The sequence below is a fragment of the Pseudoliparis swirei genome, chromosome 11 (assembly GCF_029220125.1).
Source record: "Pseudoliparis swirei isolate HS2019 ecotype Mariana Trench chromosome 11, NWPU_hadal_v1, whole genome shotgun sequence".
Taxonomy (NCBI): domain Eukaryota; kingdom Metazoa; phylum Chordata; class Actinopteri; order Perciformes; family Liparidae; genus Pseudoliparis; species Pseudoliparis swirei.
Genome location: NC_079398.1, coordinates 15517404 through 15542815, shown reverse-complemented (window position 1 = coordinate 15542815; position 25412 = coordinate 15517404). Strand labels below are relative to the sequence as shown.

General features: G+C 46.0%; 2 protein-coding genes across 14 annotated transcripts in view; both read left to right on the top strand.

The window, feature by feature from the left end:
* The first annotated feature begins 1358 nt into the window (after nt 1–1358).
* coch (coagulation factor C homolog, cochlin (Limulus polyphemus)) lies at nt 1359–11446 on the top strand. Of its 3 annotated transcripts, none has more exons than XM_056426350.1 (15): nt 1359–1540; nt 2812–2864; nt 2952–2990; nt 3146–3221; nt 3657–3790; nt 4221–4292; nt 4483–4539; nt 4677–4824; nt 5122–5225; nt 5646–5872; nt 6234–6348; nt 6467–6610; nt 6699–6855; nt 10525–10619; nt 10709–11446. In XM_056426350.1, exons 2-15 carry the CDS (start codon nt 2837–2839, stop codon nt 10879–10881), a joined length of 1569 nt encoding a protein of 522 aa, XP_056282325.1. In that variant the 5' UTR covers nt 1359–1540; nt 2812–2836; the 3' UTR covers nt 10882–11446. The 3 variants fall into 3 exon arrangements, with proteins under 3 accessions (XP_056282325.1, XP_056282324.1, XP_056282326.1); XM_056426349.1 differs by having other exon boundaries at nt 3071–3221; XM_056426351.1 differs by lacking the exons at nt 1359–1540; nt 2812–2864; nt 3657–3790 and having other exon boundaries at nt 2954–2990; nt 3071–3221.
* A 5188-nt stretch (nt 11447–16634) lies between these two features.
* hectd1 (HECT domain containing 1) overlaps nt 16635–25412 on the top strand; it is a 35686-nt gene continuing 26908 nt past the window's right edge. For 8 of the 11 annotated variants that reach the window (XM_056427294.1, XM_056427289.1, XM_056427293.1 and 5 more), the window contains exons 1-17: nt 16636–16828; nt 18848–19008; nt 19190–19336; nt 19416–19650; nt 20146–20373; nt 20445–20726; nt 20977–21247; nt 21379–21455; nt 22010–22108; nt 22203–22317; nt 22464–22638; nt 22761–22899; nt 23222–23392; nt 23473–23695; nt 24080–24555; nt 24645–24791; nt 24877–24971. In XM_056427294.1, the coding sequence (XP_056283269.1) occupies nt 19197–19336; nt 19416–19650; nt 20146–20373; nt 20445–20726; nt 20977–21247; nt 21379–21455; nt 22010–22108; nt 22203–22317; nt 22464–22638; nt 22761–22899; nt 23222–23392; nt 23473–23695; nt 24080–24555; nt 24645–24791; nt 24877–24971 (2873 nt within the window). In that variant the 5' untranslated portion in view covers nt 16636–16828; nt 18848–19008; nt 19190–19196. Of the gene's footprint in view, nt 16829–18234; nt 18359–18847; nt 19009–19189; nt 19337–19415; nt 19651–20145; nt 20374–20444; nt 20727–20976; nt 21248–21378; nt 21456–22009; nt 22109–22202; nt 22318–22463; nt 22639–22760; nt 22900–23221; nt 23393–23472; nt 23696–24079; nt 24556–24644; nt 24792–24876; nt 24972–25412 lie in introns of all 11 variants that reach the window. The other 3 variants (XM_056427286.1, XM_056427295.1, XM_056427287.1) reach the window with 3 other exon arrangements.

The following is a 25412-nucleotide window of genomic DNA, read 5'->3' as shown; positions in this document are numbered from 1 at the left end:
TATCTATTTATCTCTGTATCCATGAAAGGCTTCCCAACATCTCCACAGAAACATTCCTTCCCCTTGGCCCTTCTCCTCTTCCCGCCCGCTGGGATCCGGCCAAGCCGAATTCTTGCCGCCACGTCGGTGTACCTGTAGACAGGTAACATTACCCAGCTGCCCCTGAACCCCGCCTGTCCCTCGAGCGCCTGGCCCTCCACCGCCTGGCCCTCCACCGCCTGGCCCTCTACCGTGTGATTTTGTGGGTTCTTATGCATGCTTTGCGTTAGCTAGCATTGTTTATATTGACAGACGGACTACCGGCTCGTGTAAGCGTCAGCTAGCATTGTTTATATTATCAGACGGACTAGCGACTCGTGTAAGCGTTAGCGAGTGTTTTTTATATTATCAGACGGACTCGCGGCTTGTGTAAGCGTTAGCTAGCGTTGTTTATATTATCAGACGGACTAGCGACTCGTGTAAGCGTTAGCTAGCGTTGTTTATATTAACAGACGGACTAGCGGTTCGTGTAAGCGTTAGCTAGCGTTGTTTATATTAGCAGACGGACAAGCGCTTGTGTAAGCGTTAGCTAGTATTGTTTATATTATAAGACGGACTTACGTCTAGTGTAAGCGTTAGCTAGTGTTTTTTATATTATCAGACGGACTAGCGGCTCGTGTAAGCGTTAGCTAGTATTGTTTATATTATCAGACGGACTAACGTCTTGTGTAAGCGTTAGCTAGTATTGTTTATATTATCAGACGGACTAACGTCTCGTGTAAGCGTTAGCTAGCGTTGTTTATATTATCAGACGGACTAGAGGCTCGTGTAAGCGTTAGCTAGTGTTTTTTATATTATCAGACGAACTAGCGGCTTGTGTAAGCGTTAGCTAGCGTTGTTTATATTAACAGACGGACTAGCGGTTCGTGTAAGCGTTAGCTAGTGTTTATATTAACAGACGGACAAGCGCTTGAGTAAGCGTTAGCTAGTATTGTGTATATTATTAGACGGACTAGCGGCTCGTTTTTTATTTGAGTTTCTCTCGTCTAGGACTCGCTGAAACTGAAGCATTTGTGATTTTAACAAAGTTTAACAGCACAGATCATTCTTGGCTTGTTTTGGTTTTTTACGCATAAATTAAGTCATAAAGACGTGTCAGCTACTGGTCGTGACCCAGTGAACCAGGCGGAGCGGCTCATGGAGAATTGTCCGCTGTGATGTTCAGACTGTGAAGGTTTTATTTTAATGTGGAAACAATGAAGAGAAAAACTTTCATTAGTCTACTTCTCTCTCAGGTTGACCGGTCAGTGAAGCCCCTCCCTCTCTGATTCACAACTGTGAGGTGTGTGTGTGTGTGTGTGTGTGTGTGTGTGTGTGTGTGTGTGTGTGTGTGTGTGTGTGTGTGTGTGTGTGTGTGTGTGTGTGTGTGTGTGTGTGTGTGTGTGTGTGTGTGTGTATTTAAAGGGCTGCCTCTCTCTCGCTGGGCATCTTCAGCTTACCGTCTGCTGCTACCTGGGAATAAACTGCATCGTGTTCCTGCCGGCTGCTGAAGGAACAGTCAGTAAGACGCTTTACTGTTTCTTTGCTGACTGAATGACTTTGTTAATGATTGAATTAATATATTGATGAGTGAGTGATTGGCTCTCTGGTTTACCGAATGATTGATTTAAATCCAAACGGAGTCACTCACTTTTCTTTCATCGTCTTTACTGACTGTTTAAATAGTAATTACTGTACTTAAGGAGTTAACCGTTTTTACTGTTTCAGAACTTGAACTCAATCATAGTTATTGAGTATGTTTATGACTGATTGGTTTAACTGAGTTAAGTGTTGACTGGCCTTTTCTAAACTCGTTACTGACTGGTTTTCCCACAGATTCAGGGATTTACTGGCTTACTGGTTGTTGGTTCACCGTGTATTTACTAACTGGTTTTGACTGCCCTATGAGTGGAAGCCTGGTTTGCTAGTTGACTTTCTGTGATCTCACTGTAGTTTAGTGTGTGTAATTTTGTGTGTCTGTAGTTTACTGTGTGTGTATAGTTTAGTGTGTAGTTTAGTGTGTGTGTGTGTAGTTTAGTGTGTGTAATTGTGTCTGACTGTAGTTTACTGTGTGTGTGTAGTTTACTGTGTGTAGCTTCGTGTGTGTAGTTTAGTGTGTGTATAGTTTAGTGTGTGTGTGTGTAGTTTAGTGTGTGTGTAGATGACTGTGTGTAGTTTAGTGTGTGTATAGTTTAGTGTGTAGTTTAGTGTGTGTGTAGTTTACTATTTGTGTTTGTAGTTTAGTGTGTGTAGTTTAGTGTGCGTGTAGTTTAGTGTGTGTGTATAGTTTAGTGTTTGTGTAGTTAAGTGTGTGTGTAGTTTAGTGTGTGTGTAGTTTAGTGTGTGAGTGTAGTGTAGTGTGTGTAGTTTAGTGTGTGTAGTGTAGTTTAGTGTTTGAGTGGTGTGTGTGTAGTTTAGTTTAGTTTGTGAGTGTAGTTTAGTGTGTGTGTAGTTTAGTGCATATGTAGTGTAGTTTAGTTTGTGAGTGTAGTGTGGGTGTAGTTTAGTGTGTGCGTGTGTAGTTTAGTGCATATGTATTGTAGTTTAGTGTGTGAGTGTAGTGTGTGTGTAGTTTAGTGTGTGTGTAGTTTAGTGTGAGAATGTGTGTAGTTGAGTGTGTCTTTTCTAGTTTAGTGCGTGTGTAGTTTAATGTGTGTGTGTGTGTGTGTAGTTTAGAATGAATGTGTGTTAGTGTTTAGTTGGTGTGCGTGTAGTCAGTGTGTACATAGTGAGTGTGTAGTTAGTGTGTACTCGTCAGGTTGTACATACTGAGGTTTCTCATCACCTTCTCAGGTGTTCCAGTGTTCCAGTTGCAGAGATGTCTCAGGTGCTTCTCCTGCTGTCAGGTGAGCAGCTCTTGTTTATTTACTTATATTTATTTATTTTCTTGTGTATTTGATGACGTTGATGTTCTTCTGTCATTTTATCTGAAGGCCTTTTCTTCTTCTCAACATCTGGCTCAGCATCCAGTGGTGAGTCCTGTCTGCCTGTCTGTCTGTCTGTCCGTCTGATATCTTACAACCAATGTTAAACCCTCTGCGGTGTGGGTCAGTGCCGTACCCGGTGACCTGTGTTATCCGCGGAGCCGATCTGGTGAAGGATGGCGTGCTGGTCTTGTGTCCTCCAGACTGCACCCAGGTGTCGGTGTTCGGGACCAAGGTCTACGCCTCCGTGTCCTCCGTATGCGGAGCGGCCGTCCACAGGTGAGACTTTCACCTTTCTCAAACCATTTATCTGTCTGCGTTGCAAAGGGCCATGGGTAGATTCCTTCCTCTGCAGAGGGCCATGGGTAGACTCCTTCCTCTGCAAAGGGCCATAGGTAGACTCCTTCCTCTGCAGAGGGCCATGGGTAGATTCCTTCCTCTGCAGAGGGCCATGGGTAGACTCCTTCCTCTGGCAGGGCAAAGTCCATCCCCGAGGGGTCCACCATGTCTAAGACCGGTTTCCATATTTTGACAAATCCCTTGACAGCCATGGAGGGTGTGGGTCAACTTTTCCAGAGGGAGAACTTCCAAAGTCCCCTTGTCCGTAGAAGGGGTATCTTTCAAAATCCAGAATTTGATAATAGTCTCTGATCCTAAAGTATAGCACCTTGAATCGGAAGCAGAAAGATGAAGTGATGGTTGATCTGCCTTCAGGGGGATTCTGGGTCAGCCCGGCGGCTCCGTCAGGGTCCACAAGCTGCCGGGGAAACATAACTACCTGAGATCCTACGCACATGGCATCCAATCACGGGACCTGTCCCGCTGGACCGCCTCCTTCAGCCTCACCAGTAGGTCGGAGCCCTTTTGGTCCTGCAGTCGATCAGTTTGTTGATTGATTCGTTTATTGTCCTGTGAGGTTTCACAATTTTTGGGGTTATTGGTCTGAAATTTTTTTTATATTTAAAGAGATTGCATTGGACACTTTTTATTGTCCGCAGCTCACATTAAGTGAGGCAGCTCTCTAGTAGGCCAACATGGTACTACAAGCTCCCTAGTGGTGCAAAATGGTACTACAAGCTGTCCAGTGGGGTAATATGATACTACAAGTCTCTAGTGAGGTAATATGGCACTAGGTTTTTACTTTTAGAATTACCTGTATTGTTTTCCAGGTTGGATGTGAAGTGGTAAAACAAGACACCTACTGCAGCTCTAAATATTTTTTTAATACCGTGTACCATACAAGCCTATTATTTATTATACAATCATGTGTGTGACCAGAGCCGGTTGACGTCCCATTGGAGTTGACCAGTGACATCGTTACCACAGCGATGTCTGACGCCGCTCTACCAGGTAAACATACGGATTATTAATTATTATATTGATGATCAGAGGTATGGACTCGAGTCACATGACTTGACATAATCAAAAAGACTTGCGACTCGACTTGGACTTCAACATTAATGACTCCATTTGTACTTCATCTAGTTCTCCTTCATGTTCTTCTTCGTGTGTTACAAGCTGACCTGTCTGTGTGTTTCAGTAAAGAAACCACTGAAGAAGCCGCCAGTGAAGAAAGTTTCGACCGGCGGAAATAAAGGTACGTTGTGAGCTCTGTGTGTTTGATATTATACTGAATGGATTATACATTAACTAAGAGTGTGTGTGTGTGTGTGTGTGTGTGTGTTTGCGTGTGTGTGTGTGTGTGTGTGTGTGTGTGTGTGTGCGTGCATACAGCTTGTCAGATGGACATCGCCATGGTGATTGACAGCAGTAACAACATTGGGCAGCGGAGGTTCAACTTGCAGAAGAAGTTTGTGATCAAATTGGCATCCATGTTGAAAGTCGGATCAACAGGGCCGCATGTAGGCCTGCTGCAGGCCGGGTGAGACGCACACACACATACACACACACACACATACACACACACACATGCACACACACATACACACACACACACACATGCACAAATTCAGAATTCAAAATGTATGATAAGATTTAAAAAAGCCTTGTTGCACCGTGACAAAGCTGAAAACTTCTGTTTTTCTTTTTGGATATACAAAGTTCTCACGGGACCTTTGCTTGAAGTACTTGAATTCGTTCAAGTACTTTAAGTACATGAAGTACATGTTGCTCATAATACTTGTACCTGCCGTGTCCTTCACCTGGATGGCGTTCGCAGTGATTCTCCCCGGACAGAGTTTCTACTGAGCAACTACACTCAACCTAAAGAGCTGCTGTCTGCCATCAAGCAGCTGGTCTACCTGGGAGGAGACACCAACACAGGTAACACACACACACACACACACACACACAGGTAACACACACACAGAGACACACACACATACAACTTGATTTGTAATGTTTCCTCTGATGGTTCTGGCCACTTCCTGCGTGGCTTCTTTTGTTTACTGAGTTGTTGAACCTTCCAACAGAAGAAGAACATAACAGGTGTAAGTGTGTAACTGGTAAGAACACATTAATATGATGTCATCTCTTGATTGATGGAGAATTAGATATTGTAGAAATAAACAAGAACAATAATTCTCTGTGACTCTCACAAACCTAAAGTGTAACATCGATAAATCATTTGAATGAGGTGAGGTGAACGTCCTCATCCAGGAGGAACCCAGAAGAAGCCCCAGGGAGGAACTCCAGCTATCATGGTGCTGAAGTCTCTGTGACTGGTTCCTGGTCTCGCTGCAGGTAAAGCCATCATGCACGCGGTGGAGACCTTCTTCACCCAGGAGAACGGGGGGAGGCGGGGCCACCCTCGGGTCATGATGGTGATTATTGACGGCTGGCCGTCTGACGACCTGGAGCAGGCGGCCTTGTTGGCCAGAGAGTCCGGCATCAACGTCTTCCTGGTGTCTGTGGCCAAAGCGGCTCCTGAGGAGCTCGCCATGGTGCAGGACAAGGACTTCATGAAGAAGGTGCCCCTCTATTCACATTTACTGTCATTTGTATGTCATGAAGACCAGAGTTTATTAAACGTTATGAATGGACTCGCTACTTCTCTAAGAGATAAAGAACTCCAGACCAACTTTCTGTTTCTACTGTGAAGTCTGAACAAGTAACTCAAGCTTGCTCTAGTATGCTTTTATTATGAAAGTTTAGATTCTGAAACAGGAAGCTGTCACTGTTTGGATCTAAGCTTCTGGTTCATCTGTTGCTCAGAGGATCGTTGTGTCTTTTATTTCTCCGTTTACTAAACTAAAGAACTTCTGTGAGCAACGAGACGCTCTACAAAATAAAAGACACATTTTGGTGGCCATGTTTTTCTTTGCCCTGCAGGCGGTGTGTAAAGATAACGGCTTCTTCAGCTATTCGATGTCCAGCTGGTTTGGCACCACCAAACACGTCAAACCTCTGGCTCAGAAGCTCTGCTCTCTGGACAGCCTGCTGTGCAGTAAGACACGACATACTACCACATGTTACGGTTCCTGCAGACTTCATGAGGCTACAAAGCTGAAGCCGTGTAAATGTGGATGTTTGAAATGTAAAACCTGCTTGTGGATCTTTTAAAGGTAAAACATGCTACAACTCGGTGAACATCGGGTTCCTCATCGACGGTTCCTCCAGCGTCGGGGAGGGGAACTTCCAGCTGATCCTGCACTTCCTGACAGGAATCGCCAAAAGCTTTGACATCTCGGACAGAGGAGCTCACATCGGTCAGCTTCTCGATATAATAATGATCTGATTCATTGATTCATTGATTGACAAGCTGATTAGCCCACTGATTGTGTGTTGGATGTCCAGGTGCGGTGCAGTTCACCTACGATCAAAGGCTGGAGTTCGGCCTGTTTGAACACTCCACCAAAGAGGCCTCCCTGAACGCCCTAAAGAGGATCCGCTACATGAGCGGAGGGACGGCCACCGGAGCCGCCATCACCTACACCACCGAGAACCTGTTCAGGTACCGACACACCTGAGTATATGACAATACACCCAACCAGGTGTTATCAGGGCCAGGGTGTCGCACGAAGGTGGATCTATTGGCAGAAATGAAGGATAAGATTAGAAGTGTGTTTACTTAAGTGTACAATCACCTAAAACTAAAAATAATTGTTTGTTTTCATCACGTTGGAATGATATGTTTTATATCTAAATACAGAGCGGCCATGTTTCCACAGTAGCCTAGAATGGACAAATCCAACATTGCCACACATTCCTGCCAGACCTTGTGTCTCGTCACACAACACGAGGTCTTCACATTCACACCAATGATTTCTGTTATTTTATTGACATTTCTTTATTTTGTCTTCAAATCTTATAACGCCGAATAATACCTATTTCTTATTCAATTCAATTCAATTCAGTTTATTTGTATAGCCCATTTTCACAAATTACAAATTTGTCTCAGACTGCTTTACAATCTGTACATATAGACATCCCTGTCGCAGAACCTCACATCGGATCGGGAAAAACTCCCAAACAACCCTTCATGGGGAAGAAAAGGGAAAAAACCTTCAGGAGAGCAACAGAGGAGGATCCCTCTCCAAGATGGACAGTTGTAATAGATGTAATGTGTACAGAAGGAATCACTATACACAAATTAAAACACAGTAACAACACAATCAATGAATACGACAGAGTGTATGAATAGTTGGTAGAAGGCATATTCCACGATCGAGACTTCCACGATCCATCAGGCAGATGGAAGTAGAGAGGAGGAGTCGGCGGGGTCTCAACAGGGCCTTATATGTTTTGTCCTTTTCTTGTATTTTGTATTCACACACAATCGTCTTTTTTCAAATGTATTTATGTTTCATAAACAGACACATAAATAGCTCTTGCCCAACAATTTTCTTTGACCTTCGATTTACCGTCTGGACCGTCTTTCAATTATTCAAATAAATCAATGTAATATATTCTTTTTTTATGCAATATTCAGTCAACAATCATCCCTGACATTTTATGACAAAGGTTCTCCTTACCATGTCCCATTAGCTTATTTTGAAAGTGTGGTTCAGGATGACAGTTATCTGACTCTTTGCATCCCATCCTGGTCGCCAATTGGCGTGGCTGAACTTCTTCAAACAGACTGGTCACAGATAAGGTTGGAGTCAAACATCCATTCATCTGAATACTTTATTGGACATGAATCATGGGAAGAAAATCAAATTAGCTGGAGTGCAGAATTTCTTCAACTCTCTGAGGAAACCGTAAAGGTGCGTTCAAACCAAAAGCGAAACTATTTTTTCGCGCGACCGAATCCCATGAAAAGTCAACGTACAGATGCGTGTGGCTGCGATAGACGCGATATTTTCCCGGGCGGCGTGTTTGGGGCGTTTGGGGCGACGCGATGTGGGCGACGCGTTTACAGCGGTGCAATTTTCGCCCCGAGTTGAAATATTTCAAATTTGAGGCGGTAATCTCGCAACTCGGGACAATCAGCTCTTGTGTTCCACTCTCGTAGTGCTGGAAGCGGAAGTCTTTCAGACGTAACAGTAACTTCATCGGTGAAAGTGACCGAGCTGAGTGAGCCTACGGGTGATGTCATGAACCCAAACACGAGGGCGTTAGTGTGTGGGATGTCCACAACAAATATAAAGCAGAACTAGTGGTTAGTTATTCTGATGGATGAAGGAAATGATACCGGTCTTTACGGAGATGAGACACAGAGATAAGCCCCGCCCCTCGCGGAGCGTCTCGACGCTTATGGCCTGAACACGGTGAATGATCGAGCGAGTAAACTCATGCGTTTTGAGCGATGCAAAAAATAGTTTCGCTTTTGGTGTGAACGCACCTTAAGACCTTTATACCCTGGCGTCATGTGGGGTCATGGATGATCTTAGGTCTGAACCCAAAGGTCAGATATCCACATCACAAGTAGAAATGCTGTGCACAGGCATGTCATACATCCATATGTGGATAAGAGTTGACCCTACTGGACCAACCAGACAACATACGCATACAGGACATTGGTCAACTAGGACATAGTTATTGTTCAACCAGGACATAGGTCAACTAGGACATAGTTCTATGTCAACCAGGAAATAGGTCAACCAGGACATAGGCTGTGTCTACTACCGGACACTTGAGCACTTCGAGCACTGACTTTCAGTGCTTAGGGCGCCACACTGACAAAACCAGCAGAATTCAGTGCACTGAAAGTACCCGGATGGCGCACTGCAAACGGGCAAAACATGCAGTGTAAAACAATGGACACTACTGGCCCTAAACGGGCGCCATCTTGGCTACGTAGCGGAAGAGGAGCCCTTTCGCCAGCTTTTCAATTTATTTCTAAAACAATGGCGGACGAGATGGCGACGGTAACACAAGCGGTAGACCACGGAGGCTCCTGCCGCGATTGTGGAGGTATCGCAGTTTCCACATGGGGTGGAGAAAGGGGTAAACAAGGGACAAAAAGAGGGCAAGCAGTGCATTCATTTTGTCAGTTTAAGTTTCGCGGGTATCGCAAGCAGATTTGTGTACGTCACTCCCGGCTTAATTTCGCGGGTGCCGTGAACAGATTTGCGTCCGTCACTTCCGCCAAGTGGTTAACGTAAGTGTTCCATTTAATACAGCACTCATCAGCGACGGAGTGCACTACAGATGTCAGTGCACTGTATTGCAGTGTACTTTGTAAAGTGTCCGGTCGTAGACACAGCCATAGTTCTAGGTCAACCAGGATATAGTTCAACCAGGACATAGGTCAACCAGGACATAGTTCAACCAGGACATAGTTCAACCAGGACATAGGTCAACCAGGACATAGTTCAACCAGGACATAGGTCAACCAGAACATAGGTCAACCAGGACATAGTTCAACCAGGACATAGGTCAACCAAGACATAGTTATAGGTCAACCAGGACATAGGTCAACCAGGACATAGTTTTAGGTCAACCAGGACATAGTTTTAGGTCAACCAGAACATAGGTCAACCAGGACATTGGTCAACCAGGACATTGTTCAACCAGGACATAGGTCAACCAGGACATTGTTCAACCAGGACATAGGTCAACCAGGACATAGTTTTAGGTCAACCAGGACATAGGTCAACCAGGACATAGTTATAGGTCAACCAGGACATTGTTCAACCAGGACATAGGTCAACCAGGACATTGTTCAACCAGGACATAGGTCAACCAGGACATAGTTTTAGGTCAACCAGGAGATAGGTCAACCAGGACATAGTTTGACCACATGATCTTTTTCAATCGAAGTGTGTTCATCTGTGAATATCAGTGTTTAATTATACAACAAAGCTGGAAATATATACTAATAAGTTGTGTGGAGACTACTCATAAACTGATATAATATTAAAGACAATGTTATCAATCCCAACATGTACACAGGAGATGTCAAATTTGAAATGGTTGCAGTCTGCATTCTTACCACTAGATGGCACACATTCCTTCAAATGGACCCTCTAGGTATAGGGCTGGTAATATTCAGCATTCTTCCACAGAGAACAAAATAAAAACAAACTCTGTGCTGAAGTATGACCAGATCTTGAAGTGATGTTCGGATTGCTGAGGTTTCTATCAGCAGGATGTTTTGTGTCCGAAGGAGAAGACAACACAAACACCTGAGTTAGACGATGTTTAACTAGATTTGTTTGGTTCCTTTCTTCACCAGGCGGACGGGACCAGGACGTAACTTCCTCATTGTGTTGACAGACGGCCAATCGTATGATGACTTCAGACTCCCAGCGATGGCTGCACAGAAACAAGGTGCGTGATGAAGTGAAGTTAAAAACAACAGCAGCTTGTGTGTTCACTTCTCACACAATGTCCTGTTTCACCCATTCACCAATGAACAGGCATCACCATATACTCGGTGGGCGTGTCCTGGGCGCCCATGGTCGACCTGAATGCGATGGCATCAGAGCCGAAGGAAAACCACATCTTCTTCACCCGGGAGTTCACCGGCCTCGCCGAGTTGGCTCCTCTCGTGGTCCGAGGCATCTGCAAAGACTTTACAGAGAAAAACTAAGAACACACACACACACACACAAACACACACACACATACACACACACAATAACACCTAAACACAGAGGTTTGTACCTCTAAACTATATCGATGACAAACGTAACTTAAATCTAGAAATTGGAACCCTTAAAACAGCCTGACAATAAGAGGACTGGACCATATGTGAGAGAAATATGTCCTCACAAAAAAGTACACATTTGTACTTCTATATTCATAAGTTCCACAGACACTCATCCTAAAACCAAGTCTTAGCCCTCAAAAAAACATTTTAGGAAGAGAAAACTAGAACAAAATGTTCTTTTCAAAATGTCCTCAGTATGCAGGCAGAAAATCAGGTCCTCATAAAGATAGAAGTACGTTCACACACAAACACACACTGTATATATACAGTCAGTACTGATACATTCACATGTATATACAATATAATCTATATATAATAAAATAGATCATCAACAGTAGAAACCCACATTCTTCACTTGTCACTAAACAGTCCAGTGTGTTTTATTCTGTAATCAATTATTACATTTCAGTAATGAGTGAACATATTAAAATGTGTATCTTCTGTATTTGTTTCTCTATTTGTTTGTTTTTTAAACTGAATTGATTCGATTAATTTGAAACCAGATAACTTTAAAAAGATCCAGAATCAGCTATTGTGTTACTTTACAGCTGAAGAATCTAATTTATATTAAATATAGACCTGTACTTGTATCACGCTTTATAGTCTTCCAACAACTCAAAGCACTTTAACATGACATCATTAACTCATTCACACCCATTGGCCCACTGATGGGAGGAGCTACGGTTCCACCGGCATATCAGTAGTAACTGTTCAGACGTTAATAACTAAAGTCTCTTTGTTCCTAAGAAGTCCGGCACATGAAAAAAGAAAACTGAGTTATTATTAATTTGTGCTCTTCAGATTAATTATGTGCACAAACAAATGACGAAAACATGTGTCCACGAGCTCCGAACTCGCAGTGAATCTGTGTTTATATTTAATATTTCACGTTTAATGGAACTGAAGGAACCGAAGAAGCAAAACTAACATGAACAATCTTATTTAAAAACAACAACTTTTTGTTGTCGTTTTTCCTCCCTGACACATTCTAGTTTTCATTGATTTGAGTCCATGAACATGATTATTAAGGAAAGGATTTAATACCCCAGCTTTTAGGATTAAAGACTCTTCAAGAAATGAAGTGTCAAATGTGATGTCTAATGTTAAAAGGGTTCAAATCCCCTGTCTTTGCTTTTGGGAAACAGGCATCATACTTTAAGAAAAGACATCAAACATTAGAACGTCTGATTTCCTGTGAATGAAGCCTTTGATGTCATTTGGATGTTAAACGCTGATTCTGTCCGTTTTCTGTATTTATTACAATAAAGAATAGTTCTTCTTACGGCTTGTCCAGTCATGTTTGTTCAGCTGAAGCTCAAACTGTGAGACGAGGAAGCTGCGCCACCTGGTGTCCAGACGGCACATTACACAAGAGAAGAAACCGATGTCGTCCAAACCAAGTCCACGTTTCAAATGACCCGCTAATTCTGGTTCCGTTTGGATCTGTTTCCACCTGAATGCACCCAGAGTGTGGTGTTGAATAAAAGAAGCTTTTACAGGAACATATTCCTGGATATTTTAACATAGTTGGGATTTTACCAAGAAGATTTATTGGATGTTATAGCCCCATTATGTAGTTTTCCCCCTTTAGCGCCCCCTTCAGTTTTTGAGGTATTTAACGTTTACTTCAGTGTCGTAAATACCCAGTTACGATAGATGCAGCCCGGTAGAAGCAATCCGGCGACTGTTTCTATTTTGGATTTATACCAACGGGCGGGATCACGAATACGAAGACTGCGCAGGAACACTGTGAACTGGCCCAGCACCTACCGGACTAGGGTGAAGTAGCACGGGGATTGAACGCGGCGCCTCGCCACGTTTCCGCCTGGTCGGTCAGCTGTTTGCCGGCTTTTGGGTGGGGGGGGGGTGTGTGTGCGCGTGCAGTCATTTACTTTTGTTTGGGGGACTGCAAAGACTTTGGGACTGTCGGGATCCGGGGATTATACTTCGTTTTGAGTGGGTTTGATTGTTTGTAGTGTATGTGTTCATTTTGGGGGCTTGCAGATGCATTGAATTTGATTTAATATAATAACATTTGGGTTTCCGCATATCGACTGTGTGTTTTTCTTTTACGACCATTTGAGCAGAGAGAGTTAACACCAGAACTCGCAGATCCGCCCATTCCCTTTTTTTAGCGTATTGTACCTTTTTCCCTTGATTGAGTTGCTAAGGGCGAATTGTTACAACATAACCAAAAGAATGACAACATTTAGTTTAGATGAAATACCGATCGCGTTTTCAGCCTATATACGTTGTTTTCTAAATGTTTGAATGTGGAGTACGTGTGATCGAATACAATATTGTTGACAACACCAAAAAGCTACATAAAAAAGCTACCCTTATACTGTAGCTGCGAGCGTGGAGTGGCACTATATGACATTGCGTAATCACTGCCGGAAAGCAGGTCGAAGTACATCCGCCCCGGAGCGGGCGACTCCAGAATCTTACATAGCGTAGTTATTTCCCCACAGACCCCCGATGGCAATGGCGGAGACGCAAATCGCCATATTAAAAGTCATTGTATTGGCACAATTTTTTAAAGCTGTTATTTTAAGGTACAATTGTTACATAATGTTACTTTAAGATGCGTTCACACCAAAAGCGAAGCGATTATTGACGTCGCCCAAAACGCGTGAGTTTACTCGCTCGACCATTTGCCGTGTTCACGCCATAAGCGTCGAGACGCTCCGCGAGGGGCGGGGCTTATCTCTGTGTCTCGTCTCCGTAAAGACCTTTATCATTTCCTTCATCCACCGCGGAATAATTAACCACTAGTTCTGCTTTATATTTGTTGTGGACATATTTCAACTCGGGGCGAAAATTGTGTCGCTGAAAACGCGCCGCTGTAAACGCGTCGTCCACATCGCGTCGCCCCAAACGCGCCGCCCGGGAAAATATCACGTCTATCGCAGCCACACGCGTCTGTACGTTGACTTTTCATGGGATTCGGTCGCGCGAAAAAATTGTTTCGCTTTTGGTGTGAACGCACCTTTAGAAAACTCTACAGCCGGGTCCTTCAGCATGCCGCCCAAGCCATTTCTAGAGACCCCAGAACCAGCCAAGCCCGCAAGGCCTCTTTCTTCAGCTTGATGGCCTCCTTCCCAGCAGACTCTAAAGAAAGTTGCCACCCAGAAAGGCAATGACCTTCTGAACACAGCTCAGCAGCCACTTTCACAACAGAGGCTTTCAACTTACCCCCCACCCCTGGGATTCACCAGAGATTCTCTTAGAGGTTTAAGACCTTCCAGCCTCAGCGAGAAGTTCCCAGGTCCACCTCACTATACGTTTGGGTTTATCGGCTCTGTCCGGCAGTCTCCACCAACATCTAATCCAACTGGGCGGAAGCTCCATGTGCCAAGGCCATCAGACTCCCCTCCCAGCTCCGGCTGCAGGAGGGGGCCCTGATTTCACAACTCCTCTCAGCCAATTCATAATGGGTCAGTGAGTCCCTCTTGGTCTGGCCCCTCCCCTGAGACCACTTTGCCTTGGGATAGCCTATCAGGAGCTAGTGCCCCCAACAACAAAGCTCTCAGGGTCACTGAGGCACACAAGACCATCAACCAGGTTACGGTTCCTTAGAGGGAAACAAGTTGAAGTAATTGTAGAGTTCAGGTTCATTGGAAGCTGTGATGATGTTGATGCTATATAATGATTTCATGTGATGTGATGATGTCACGTGATGATGTTGATGTCATGTGACGTGATTATGATCCAAGTGATCAGATCCAACACCTCTTATCATCAGAGCTGATGAACACTGCCCTCTACTGGTACTGTGAGGTACTGACACACGTCAACATGTGTTTAGTGGAGGCAGGACTGCCGCAGACATGGAACTGGATCATTATAACCCGGGTGTTCCTGCAGAAGGAGCTCATGGACTCATACCACACAACAACCATGATTTTGATTGTACTTAATGTTTCTGATATTTCATGAATACGGTTTTAATTAAAGCATGAGCATTTTGCTTAGTTTTGTATTTAAAGAAATTAATTTATTTCCTTAAAATGTTGCTTATTACTTATTACTGTACTTATATATAATATATAATTAAGGACTTATTTCACACTTCATGAATTGACATTTTGTAATCAAGGAATTCAATAATTTTGCTTTTTTTTTTTAACAATTAATGATTTAATTTATTAATAGGAATGTTGTCATTTGGGTTTATTATTTCATAAGTGTGCTTAATATCATAAATAGGAATGTTTACTTAATTTGATATTATCTGAATTTTTCCACAACTTATTTGTATATACTTTATTATTATTATTATTAGTAGTAGTAGTAGTAATAGTAGTAGTATTGTGAGTCAACATCCTCTTCACTTATCAAACAATAAAATATGAACACATATATGTAAACAAATAAATAAACACGCAAACTTAAAATAATATAGCAGAAACAGTGACAGTAATCTGAATAATAATAAACATTATAATAATATTTATAATAATAACAATAATCATAACAAAAGTACAAGCTCTCCCAAAACAGAAATACTCCAGTCCATTCATTTAAAGAATATTGAGAATAAAAGACACATAAGAATTATTATTTTATTTAAAATAATTATTGAGATTATTCAAATTGTAATAGTAGAAAAGTATGAGATTCTATATGAATGTTTATGAGAGAAAGACTTATTGTTGTTGTGGTGAAACTTTATCTTTGAAGCACAAACACGGCGCAGCGCCCCCTGACGTCACCTTACGATGCCGCCTTCAGGGACTGTCGGAAACTACAATTTAATTATGTTATCGAAGCATATCAATGTGAATAACGAACAGAAAAGTCCATTATGTTTATGTTGCATGCTTGTTTTGTTGAAAAATATACATTATATACTATATATATTATTTATATTCCAGTTGCAATATTTTATGCATATGAAATTTTCCATTTACTGCGTGATTGTTTTTCTTCTAAAGATTAAATTCACATCAGCGCCGACCTGATGTACTTAAAGTTATGACACATATATAATATATATATATATATATATATAATATATATATATAATTATTGTTATATATAATGAAGACCTAATGTACTTCAAAAAGTTATGACACATATATAATACATAATATATACATAATCATTATTATATATAATTAATTAAATAGTGATTATGACATATTTCATACTAATCATGGTACATATAACGTATATTAAAATAAAACAAGTACATTCATGAATACACATATAAATACATGTGGGAAATATTTAAAATATACTTCATATCAGAAGTACATAATATACATTTTACATTAATACATCTCGGGTACATTTGGTACTTTTTACTGTTCTACATCTCAGAGGTAAATAATTTACTTTTTACTGTACTATAGTTGTTTGACAGTTACTATTTATAAATATATTTAAAAAACAGTACAGTACTTCTTACTAATGTACCCAGTAGAATGCATCTGACGATCTACAAAAATAACATGCTCAGATTTATTTCATAATAAAAACAGAAGACCTATTTAATCATCCCTTTAATAAAATGATGCAGTACTTTTGAATATATATTACTTGGGGAAACATGTTTAACCTCAGGATTCCTTTCCGTATAGTTTCGTATTTTCCGAGCTCCGCAGCGGCTCCTGAACGCCACAGGAACGCTCCATTTCAGTCCGCCGTGCTCCTCCATCGCCTCCTCGTCCTCTCCGAGCTCCTCGCGCCGTTTACCGGCGAACAAAACATGGGAACGCCTTGATTTAACCGACACGCGCGGCGCTTCGACCCCACAGCTTCTCGAGTCCCCGCCAGTTGGCCAGTCACACCGCGGAGCGTCTCGACTCACACGACGTCGACGGTGAGTGGCTCGCGCTCTCGGTCGCTCGCACCGATCGTCCCGCGCCTGCGCGCTGCGGCCTCTTGGCTCTCCCGGAACTCGAGCCCCGCGGTCTGCGTCCGGAGCCTCGAGGCCCCGCGGGGGGGACAGTTCACCCTGAACGGGCACTAAAGATGCTCTTAACCCCCCCCGACGCCTCCACGGGGCCGTAGTGGCGGGTGTGTTGTTGTTGTGGTGTTTGTGTGTTTATCGGCAATACATGTTTTTATCATTAAAAAACCTGATGACGCTGCTTTTAGGGAAGCTAGCTAGCTTTAGCTCAGCTAGCTGTCTGGTGCTAACCGGCTACTAATAAGCTCCTGCCCGTTAAAGCCCTGGTACCGGCGGCCCGGTTCGGCCCATTGGCGGGTGTCTTGTGGGGTAGTTGGGCTCCTTGGTGAGACTCGGGTCACATAGCCCTGCAGGAGGAGCAGGATGAGGTGCAGAAGGAGGAGCAGGAGAGGAGGCTCCCCGGTGTGTTTACACTGAGCGACACTTCGTGACTTCACTTTGTTACTGTGACGTCACAAACAAAGACGTAGACCACTACCGGACGCGGCAAGACCACTACCGGACCCGGGTAGACCACCATGAGACCCGGGTAGACGATAACAGGATCCTGGTAGACCACTACGGGACCTCGGGTAGACCACTACGGGAGCCAGGCCCAGAATATATATATATATATATATATTATATATATATACTGATCACAATAAGTATCTTATATTGAAGTACACATATTTTAAATCTGGGGTAAATACACTCTGTTTATCACGAGGTAACATGAGGTGAGGGACTAGGACCCCAGACCCTGTGGTAGACCCTTTGGTAGACCCGTAGTAGACCCTTTGGTAGACCCTGTGGTAGACCCTTAGTTGACCCTGTGGTAGACCCGTAGTAGACCCTTTGGTAGACCCTGTGGTAGACCATTTGGTAGACCCTGTAGTAGACCCTTTGGTAGACCCTTTGGTAGACCCTGTGGTAGACCCTGTAGTAGCAGGGGAACCTGGACCAGGTCATTTCAAATCCATTTAAAGATGTTGAATAGCCGCGCTCACATGAATAGAAGATGTTTGTTCTCTCTAGAAGGTTCTCGAGGAGTTCTATGAAGTGACTCCACGTGAGTTACAGCTGCAGAGACCACCTGGAGGTTAGAGGCTGAGCCCTTGTGGACCCCCTGAGGGGGTCAGGGGGCGTCAGGACGCTCTCTGTTGATAAGAGGATCCGTCCGTCATAGACGGGTCACCTGATCAGTTTAGCCTGGACGGTCAGACTCCCATCATGCAACAGGGCCACCGGTGACCCCGTGACCTCATCGTGGTGCATTCAATGCACAGAGATGACCGTTATTCCTGCAACTTTTTATCTTTGGTCTTTTTGTTTAGATGGATTCACTCGATGGATTGATGATGATGATGACGTACAATGATGTCAAATGAGTCGTCAGCCACATTACCTAAATGTGAAGAGCAGATTGTTAGTCACCTCAGATCTCCATGGTAACGACAGGTGAAAGCTTCATGTTGTCTTTGTTCATCTGCTTTTATTATTATTTATGTAACTCCTCTTTTATAGTTCAGGGGGTTTCCTCCGACTGGTCATGTTGGGGCCTTCACACACACACACACACACACATAGACACACACAGACACATAGACACACACAGTGCACATACAAAGACACACAGTGCACACAGACATACAGACATGGACAGACACACACACATGGACATACACACAGACATGTGTGCATACACACGCCCACATACACAGACACATACAAACACACACGCATACAGACGCACGCGCGAACACACGCACACACATCTTCCTCTGCAGTGTTTTCTGCAACTAAACCAAATGCGCTGTGAAAACGTTTGCTTCCTGTTTGCACGCCCATGTGCACTGGCGTGATGTGACGGTGGTCATGTGATGTGTGGATGACCCCTCGATGCAGAAATTAGGTGACGATTGAGTCTCTATTGTTTCTGTTTTTCAGGTGACAACACTACATGTCCCAGAATCCCTTGTGAGAGACTCCTCTTCTCCCTCCCTCGTCCGTGTTGCTGCCCTCCGTTGGTTGGATGAGTCCCAAGCAGCGACAGAACTGTGAGCAGTGATTGGGCGCTGAGTCGGACCGGGTAGCCAACGGGAAGCCAGGTGAGGGGTCATGTGACCGCTTAAATAACCTGTTAGTGGTTCACAGCCTCTTTACCACACAAACTCCTAGATGTGAATAAACTGATTCAACGTGTTAAAGTTCATCATCATGTTTATTTTAATGAGTGAGTCCCAGTGCATGCTGGGATACCTGCTGTGACTGACCATTGTGCTCCTGCAGGCTCATCATGGCGGACGTGGACCCCGACACGCTGCTGGAGTGGCTGCAGATGGGTCAGGGCGACGAGCGCGACATGCAGCTCATCGCCCTGGAGCAGCTCTGCATGCTGCTGCTCATGTCGGACAACGTGGACCGCTGCTTCGAGACGTGAGTGTAGCTGTGACCTCTGACCTCATCCACAGGTCAGGTCAGCCCGCTGACCCCCCCCCCCCCCCCTCTCCTCCAGCTGTCCTCCTCGGACGTTCCTCCCGGCGCTCTGCAAGATCTTCCTGGACGAGAGTGCCCCGGACAACGTGCTGGAGGTCACGGCCAGAGCCATTACGTACTACCTGGACGTGTCGGCGGAGTGCACCCGGAGGATCGTGGGCGTGGACGGGGCCATCAAGGCCCTCTGCAACCGGCTGGTGGTGGTGGAGCTCAACAACAGGACCAGCAGAGACCTGGCCGAGCAGTGTGTGAAGGTAGGGGGACCAGGTCTGGGAGTTTTAGCAGGATTAGAGGCAGGACTCATTAGATGGTCTTTAATATCAGGGATCAAACACAAGGCTTGAAGACAAATGACCATCTTTTCCTAAGAAAAAGATCATGTGCTCCTAGCTTTACTCTCCTAGCTTTACTCTCGTAGCTTTACTCTCCTAGCTTTACTCTCGTAGCTTTACTCTCCTAGCCTTTCTCTCGTAGCTTTACCCTCGTTGCTTTACTCTCGTTGCTTTACTCTCGTAGCTTTACTCTCGTAGCTTTACCCTCGTAGCTTTACTCTCGTAGCTTTGCTCTCGTAGCTTTGCTCTCGTAGCTTTACTCTCGTAGCTTTGCTCTCGTAGATTTACCCTTGTGATGCCACACGACTTCACCAGTGCGTCTCACATGTACTTCCTGTGTCCTGGAGGCTGTAATGTCATCCCTGTGATGTCATCCCTGTGATGTCATCCCTGTGATGTCATCCCTGTGTGGTCCAGGTCCTGGAGCTGATCTGTACCCGTGAGTCGGGCGCGGTATTCGAGGCCGGCGGTCTGAACTGCGTGCTGAGCTTCATCCGGGACAGCGGCCACCTGGTGCACAAGGACACGCTGCACTCCGCCATGTCCGTGGTGTCGCGGCTCTGCAGCAAGATGGAGCCGCAGGACTCGTCCCTGGAGACCTGTGTGGAGTCCCTGTCCAGCCTCCTGAAGCACGAGGACCACCAGGTACCCCGCGGGCCGCCGCTTCCAGTCTCGCTCGTGTTTCTGAGCGCCGCTGACCGCTTCCTGTTCCCCAGGTGTCGGACGGGGCTCTGCGCTGCTTCGCCTCATTGGCCGACAGGTTCACCCGCCGCGGCGTGGACCCTGCCCCTTTGGCCAAACACGGGCTGACGGAGGAGCTGCTGTCCCGCATGGCGGCCGCCGGCGGCACGGCGTCGGGCCCCGCCTCCTCCTGCAAACCCAGCCGCACCTCGGCGGGCGCCGCCCCCTCGGTGCCGGACTCCAAGCTCAGCAACCAGGTGTCGACCATCGTCAGCCTGCTGTCCACGCTGTGCCGCGGCTCGCCGCTCGTCACACACGTAGGTCAACCGCCGCAGGTCTACGATCCTGGAGGGCCTAGAGGTCCTAAAGGTCCTAAATGTCCTAAAGGTCCCGAAGATCCCTGAGGGTCCTGATGGTCTCGAAGGCTAAATGTCCTAGAGGTCCCAGACGTCCAAAAGGTCCTAGACGTCCTTAAGATCCTAGAGGTCCGAGAGGTTCTAAAGGTCCTAGAGGTCCTGAAAGTCCTGGAAGTCCTGACGGTGGCCTTGTCTGACCCCTCTCCTTCAGGACCTGCTCCGCTCGGCGCTGCCGGACTCCATGGAGTCGGCTTTGGGGGGAGACGAGCGCTGCGTGCTGGACACCATGCGGCTGGTGGACCTCCTGCTGGTCCTCCTGTTCGAGGGCCGCAAGGCGCTCCCCAAGTCCACCGCCGGTTCCACCGGGAGGATCCCTGGCCTGAGGCGCCTGGACTCCTCCGGGGAGAGATCTCACCGCCAGCTCATAGATTGCATCCGCAGCAAGGACACCGACGCACTCATAGACGCCATCGACACCGGAGGTTAGGGGGGGGGGGGGGAGAGGGAGGAGGAGGAGGATAATGAAGATATATTTATTGTTCCCTTATGAACTGTACTTTAACGAGGCTCCAAGCCTCCCTCTTGTTGTAAACGTTGTTGTTGTTGTCTTCAGCCTTCGAGGTGAACTTCATGGACGACGTTGGACAGACGCTCCTCAACTGGGCCTCAGCCTTCGGAACGCAGGAGATGGTACAAAGTCTCTTTGGTTAGGAAGACGTCACACAAGGGCTTATGTGGAGTAATAATAATAACTATTATTACAGTAAATAATAATAATGATTATTATTACAGTAAATATAAATACTTATTATTATTATTACCGTAAATAATAATACATGTTATTACTATTATTACAGTGAATAATAATGAATAATATTATTATTATTACAGTAAATAATAATAAATATTATTATTATAGTAAATAATAATGAATATTATGATTACATAAATATTAATTATTATTATTACAGTAAATAATAAGACATTAAAGTTAATAATAATTATTACAGTAAATAATAATAATAATTATTGTTACAGTAAATAATAATAACTTAATATAACAGTAAATAATAACACTAGTGCTTTAGTGCAGCGGTCTACAACCTTTTTTGAGCCACTGTTCCGTGTTATACAATATTTTCACGGGAGAAATATGACGTAATAAATAGTTAGAATAATACAAATGATTTTAATCTGTAATATTATAATAATGATATTTATTATAATACTAACTTGTGGTTCAGGTGGAGTTCCTGTGTGAGAGAGGAGCCGACGTCAACAGAGGTCAGAGGTCATCGTCACTGCACTACGCGGCCTGTTTCGGACGCCCACAAGTAGCCAAGGTAACACACACACACACACACACAGAGTAAATACATCACAAGTCAGATTCTGTGAAATGATCTCTCGTGTGTGTGTGTGTGTTTGTGTGTTTAGACTCTGCTGCGTCATGGAGCTAACCCTGACCTGAGAGACGAGGACGGGAAGACTCCTCTAGACAAGGCCCGAGAGAGAGGCCACAGTGAGGTGGTGGCTATCCTGCAGTCTCCTGGTGAGGACTACTGTGTACTAGTACTGGTAACCAGTATTCTGAGGTGTACTAGTTACCAGTACTCTGAGGTGTCCTAGTACTGGGTACCAGTACTCTGAGGTGTCCTAGTACTAGGTACCAGTACTCTGAGTGTCCCCGTGCTGCAGGAGACTGGATGTGTCCCGTGAACAAAGGAGACGACAAGAAGAAGAAGGACGTGAACAAGGAGGAGGAGGAGGGCGGCGAGCCCAGAGGAGACCCCGAGATGGCGCCCATCTACCTGAGGAGGCTGCTGCCCGTGTTCGCCCAGACCTTCCAGCAGACCATGCTGCCCTCCATCAGGTACTGACAGCTCCTACGCTCTGGACGGGCCCTGAAGGCCTCGTGGACCACAGGCTCTCATGTGACTTTAAATAGAGCCACAATGAGCTGTGTGTGTTTAGTAATGGTGTGTGTGTGTGTAGGAAGGCCAGCCTGGCCCTCATCAGGAAGATGGTCCACTACAGCAGTGACGTGCTGCTGAAGGAGGTGTGTGACAGCGAGACAGGACACCACCTCCCCACCGTGCTGGTGGAGATCACTGCTACTGTGCTGGACCAGGAGGTATACACAGACACACACACATAGACACACACAGACAAAGACACTCACACACAGAGACACACACACACTTGATGTCCCTAAATCAACCCTCTGAGCCTCAAAGCCGTTTCAGGGTGTTTTTGTCTCTGGACTTGATTTTCAAAATAAAAGTCCTGCTCCCTCGTCGAGCCAGAACCATCTTGACTGGAACTGGAACAGGTCTCCCTGAAGTCCAGAGTCCTCCGGTGATTCCTGGTCTCACTGAGCGTTTGGTGAACTCTTTGTCGTGATGAGTTCAAGGACTGTTGTGAAGATGTAAATGTGAAGACGCGCTGTGTCTCAGGAGGACGACGACGGCCACCTGCTGGCTCTGCAGATCATCAGAGACCTGGTGGACAAGGGAGGAGACGTGATCCTGGATCAGCTGGCCCGACTGGGGGTCATCAACAAGGTCTCCACGCTGGCCGGGCCCGCCTCCGACGACGAGAACGAGGACGAGGCCAAGCCCGAGAAGGTGGGGGGGAGGTTATTAATACTATAGGGAGCAGGACCACCTCGCTGCAGAAAGTTGTCATCATGTTGCTCCCCCTCCAGGAGGAGGAGGCGCAGGAGGACGCCAGGGAGGTGCAGCAGGGCAAGCCGTACCACTGGAAGGACTGGTCCATCATCCGGGGGAGGGACTGCCTCTACATCTGGTCCGACGCCGCCGCCTTGGAGCTCTCCAACGGCTCCAACGGCTGGTTCAGGTTCATCCTGGACGGGAAGCTGGCCACCATGTACTCCAGTGGGAGTCCAGAGGGGGGGTCGGACAGCTCAGGTAAGGGGGGGGGGCTTTGGGGTGTTTGGGGGCTAACACTGATCTCTCTTTCCCTCCTCTCCTCCTCCCTCCTCTCATCTTCTCTCCTCCTCCCTCCTCTCATCTTCTCTCCTCCTCCCTCCTCTTACCTTCTCTCCTCCCTCCTCTCATCTTCTCTCCTCCTCCCTCCTCTCATCTTCTCTCCTCTTCCCTCCACTTACCTTCTCCTCTCCTCCATCCTCTTACCTTCTCCTCTCCTCCATCCTCTTACTTTCTCCTCTCCTCCCTCCTCTTACCTTCTCTCCTCCTCCCTCCTTTCATCTTCTCTCCTCCCTCTAACCTTCTCTCCTCTTACCTTCTCCTCTCCTCCATCCTCTTACCTTCTCTCCTCCCCCCACCCCCCAGAGTCCCGCAGTGAGTTCCTGGAGAAGCTCCAGCGGGCCCGGGGCCAGGTGAAGCCGGTGACATGCAGCCAGCCCATCCTCTCGGTGGTGGGCCCCAGCAAGCTGACGGTGGGGAACTGGTCCCTGACCTGCCTGAAGGACGGGGAGCTGGCCATCCACAACTCTGACGGGCAGCAGGCCACCATCCTGAAGGAGGACCTGCCCGGCTTCGTATTCGAGTCCAACCGCGGCACCAAGCACTCGTTCACCGCCGAGACGTCGCTGGGCTCCGAGTTTGTGACGGGCTGGACGGGCAAGAGGGGCCGCAAGCTCAAGTCCAAGCTGGAGAAGACAAAGCAGAAGGTGAAGGGCACGGCCCGCGAGCTGTACGACGACCACTTCAAGGCCGTGGAGAGCATGCCGCGCGGCGTGGTGGTCACCCTGAGGAACATCTCCACGCAGCTGGAGTCGGCCTGGGAGCTGCACACCAACAGACAGGTGGGGGAGGGCCGAGCCGGACAATCGGAGGGAGCGCTCAAACGGGAAGCGACCGTGTGCGTTGAGGTTGTGTGGTTGTGTGTCCTCAGTGCATGGAGGGGGAGAACACCTGGAGGGATCTGATGAAGACGGCCCTGGAGAACCTGATTGTGGTGCTGAAGGACGAGAACACCATCTCCCCCTACGAGATGTGCAGCAGTGGGCTGGTCCAGGCTCTGTTCAACGTGCTCAACAACGTGAGTGGGCGGGGCTGGGGGGGGGGGGGCGGCGGGCGGGGCACGTGCTGCGAGAGGAGGGGCTAATGTGTGTGTGTGTGTGTAGAGCATGGACCTGGACATGAAGCACGACTGTAAGCCGCTCATGGAGAGGATCGACGTCTTCAAGGCGGCTTTCAGCGAGAATGAGGACGATGAAAGGTAACGCACCAAGCGGATGACATCATCACTATGACATCATCACGACAGCTGCTCTTTCTTCATCTTGTACCGACTCTTCATCATCACGTTAACAGACTGAACAGCTGTTTAAGGGTCGTTAACCTTCAGAACCACAAAGAGAAGCTTTATTTGCTCTCTGTGAGATTGTTTTTCAAAATAAAAGTCCTGCTCCCGTGGAAGTCGAGAACTAGAGCAGAATAACTCTTATTATGACAAATACATTTACATATAATTCATTTTACAAAAAGGTATACATGCAACATTTAGTTTTGATAATGAGTTTAAAAAGTAAGACTTTAAAGCAACACTATGTAACTTTTGGACCTTAAAATAACAGCTTGAAAAAAATGGTGCCGCTACAATGACTTTTAATATGACGATTTGCGTCTCAGCCATTGCCATCAGGGGTCTGTGGGGAAA

Bases quoted from the DNA above. Each gene is read 5' to 3' on its own strand.
- coch (XM_056426349.1), top strand. From the start codon at position 2,837: ATGTCTCAGGTGCTTCTCCTGCTGTCAG. The intron at 3,791-4,220 runs GTAGGTCGGAGC...GTGTGTGACCAG, and splicing joins CGCCTCCTTCAGCCTCACCA to AGCCGGTTGACGTCCCATTG. The intron at 4,825-5,121 runs GTGAGACGCACA...TGGCGTTCGCAG, and splicing joins GTAGGCCTGCTGCAGGCCGG to TGATTCTCCCCGGACAGAGT.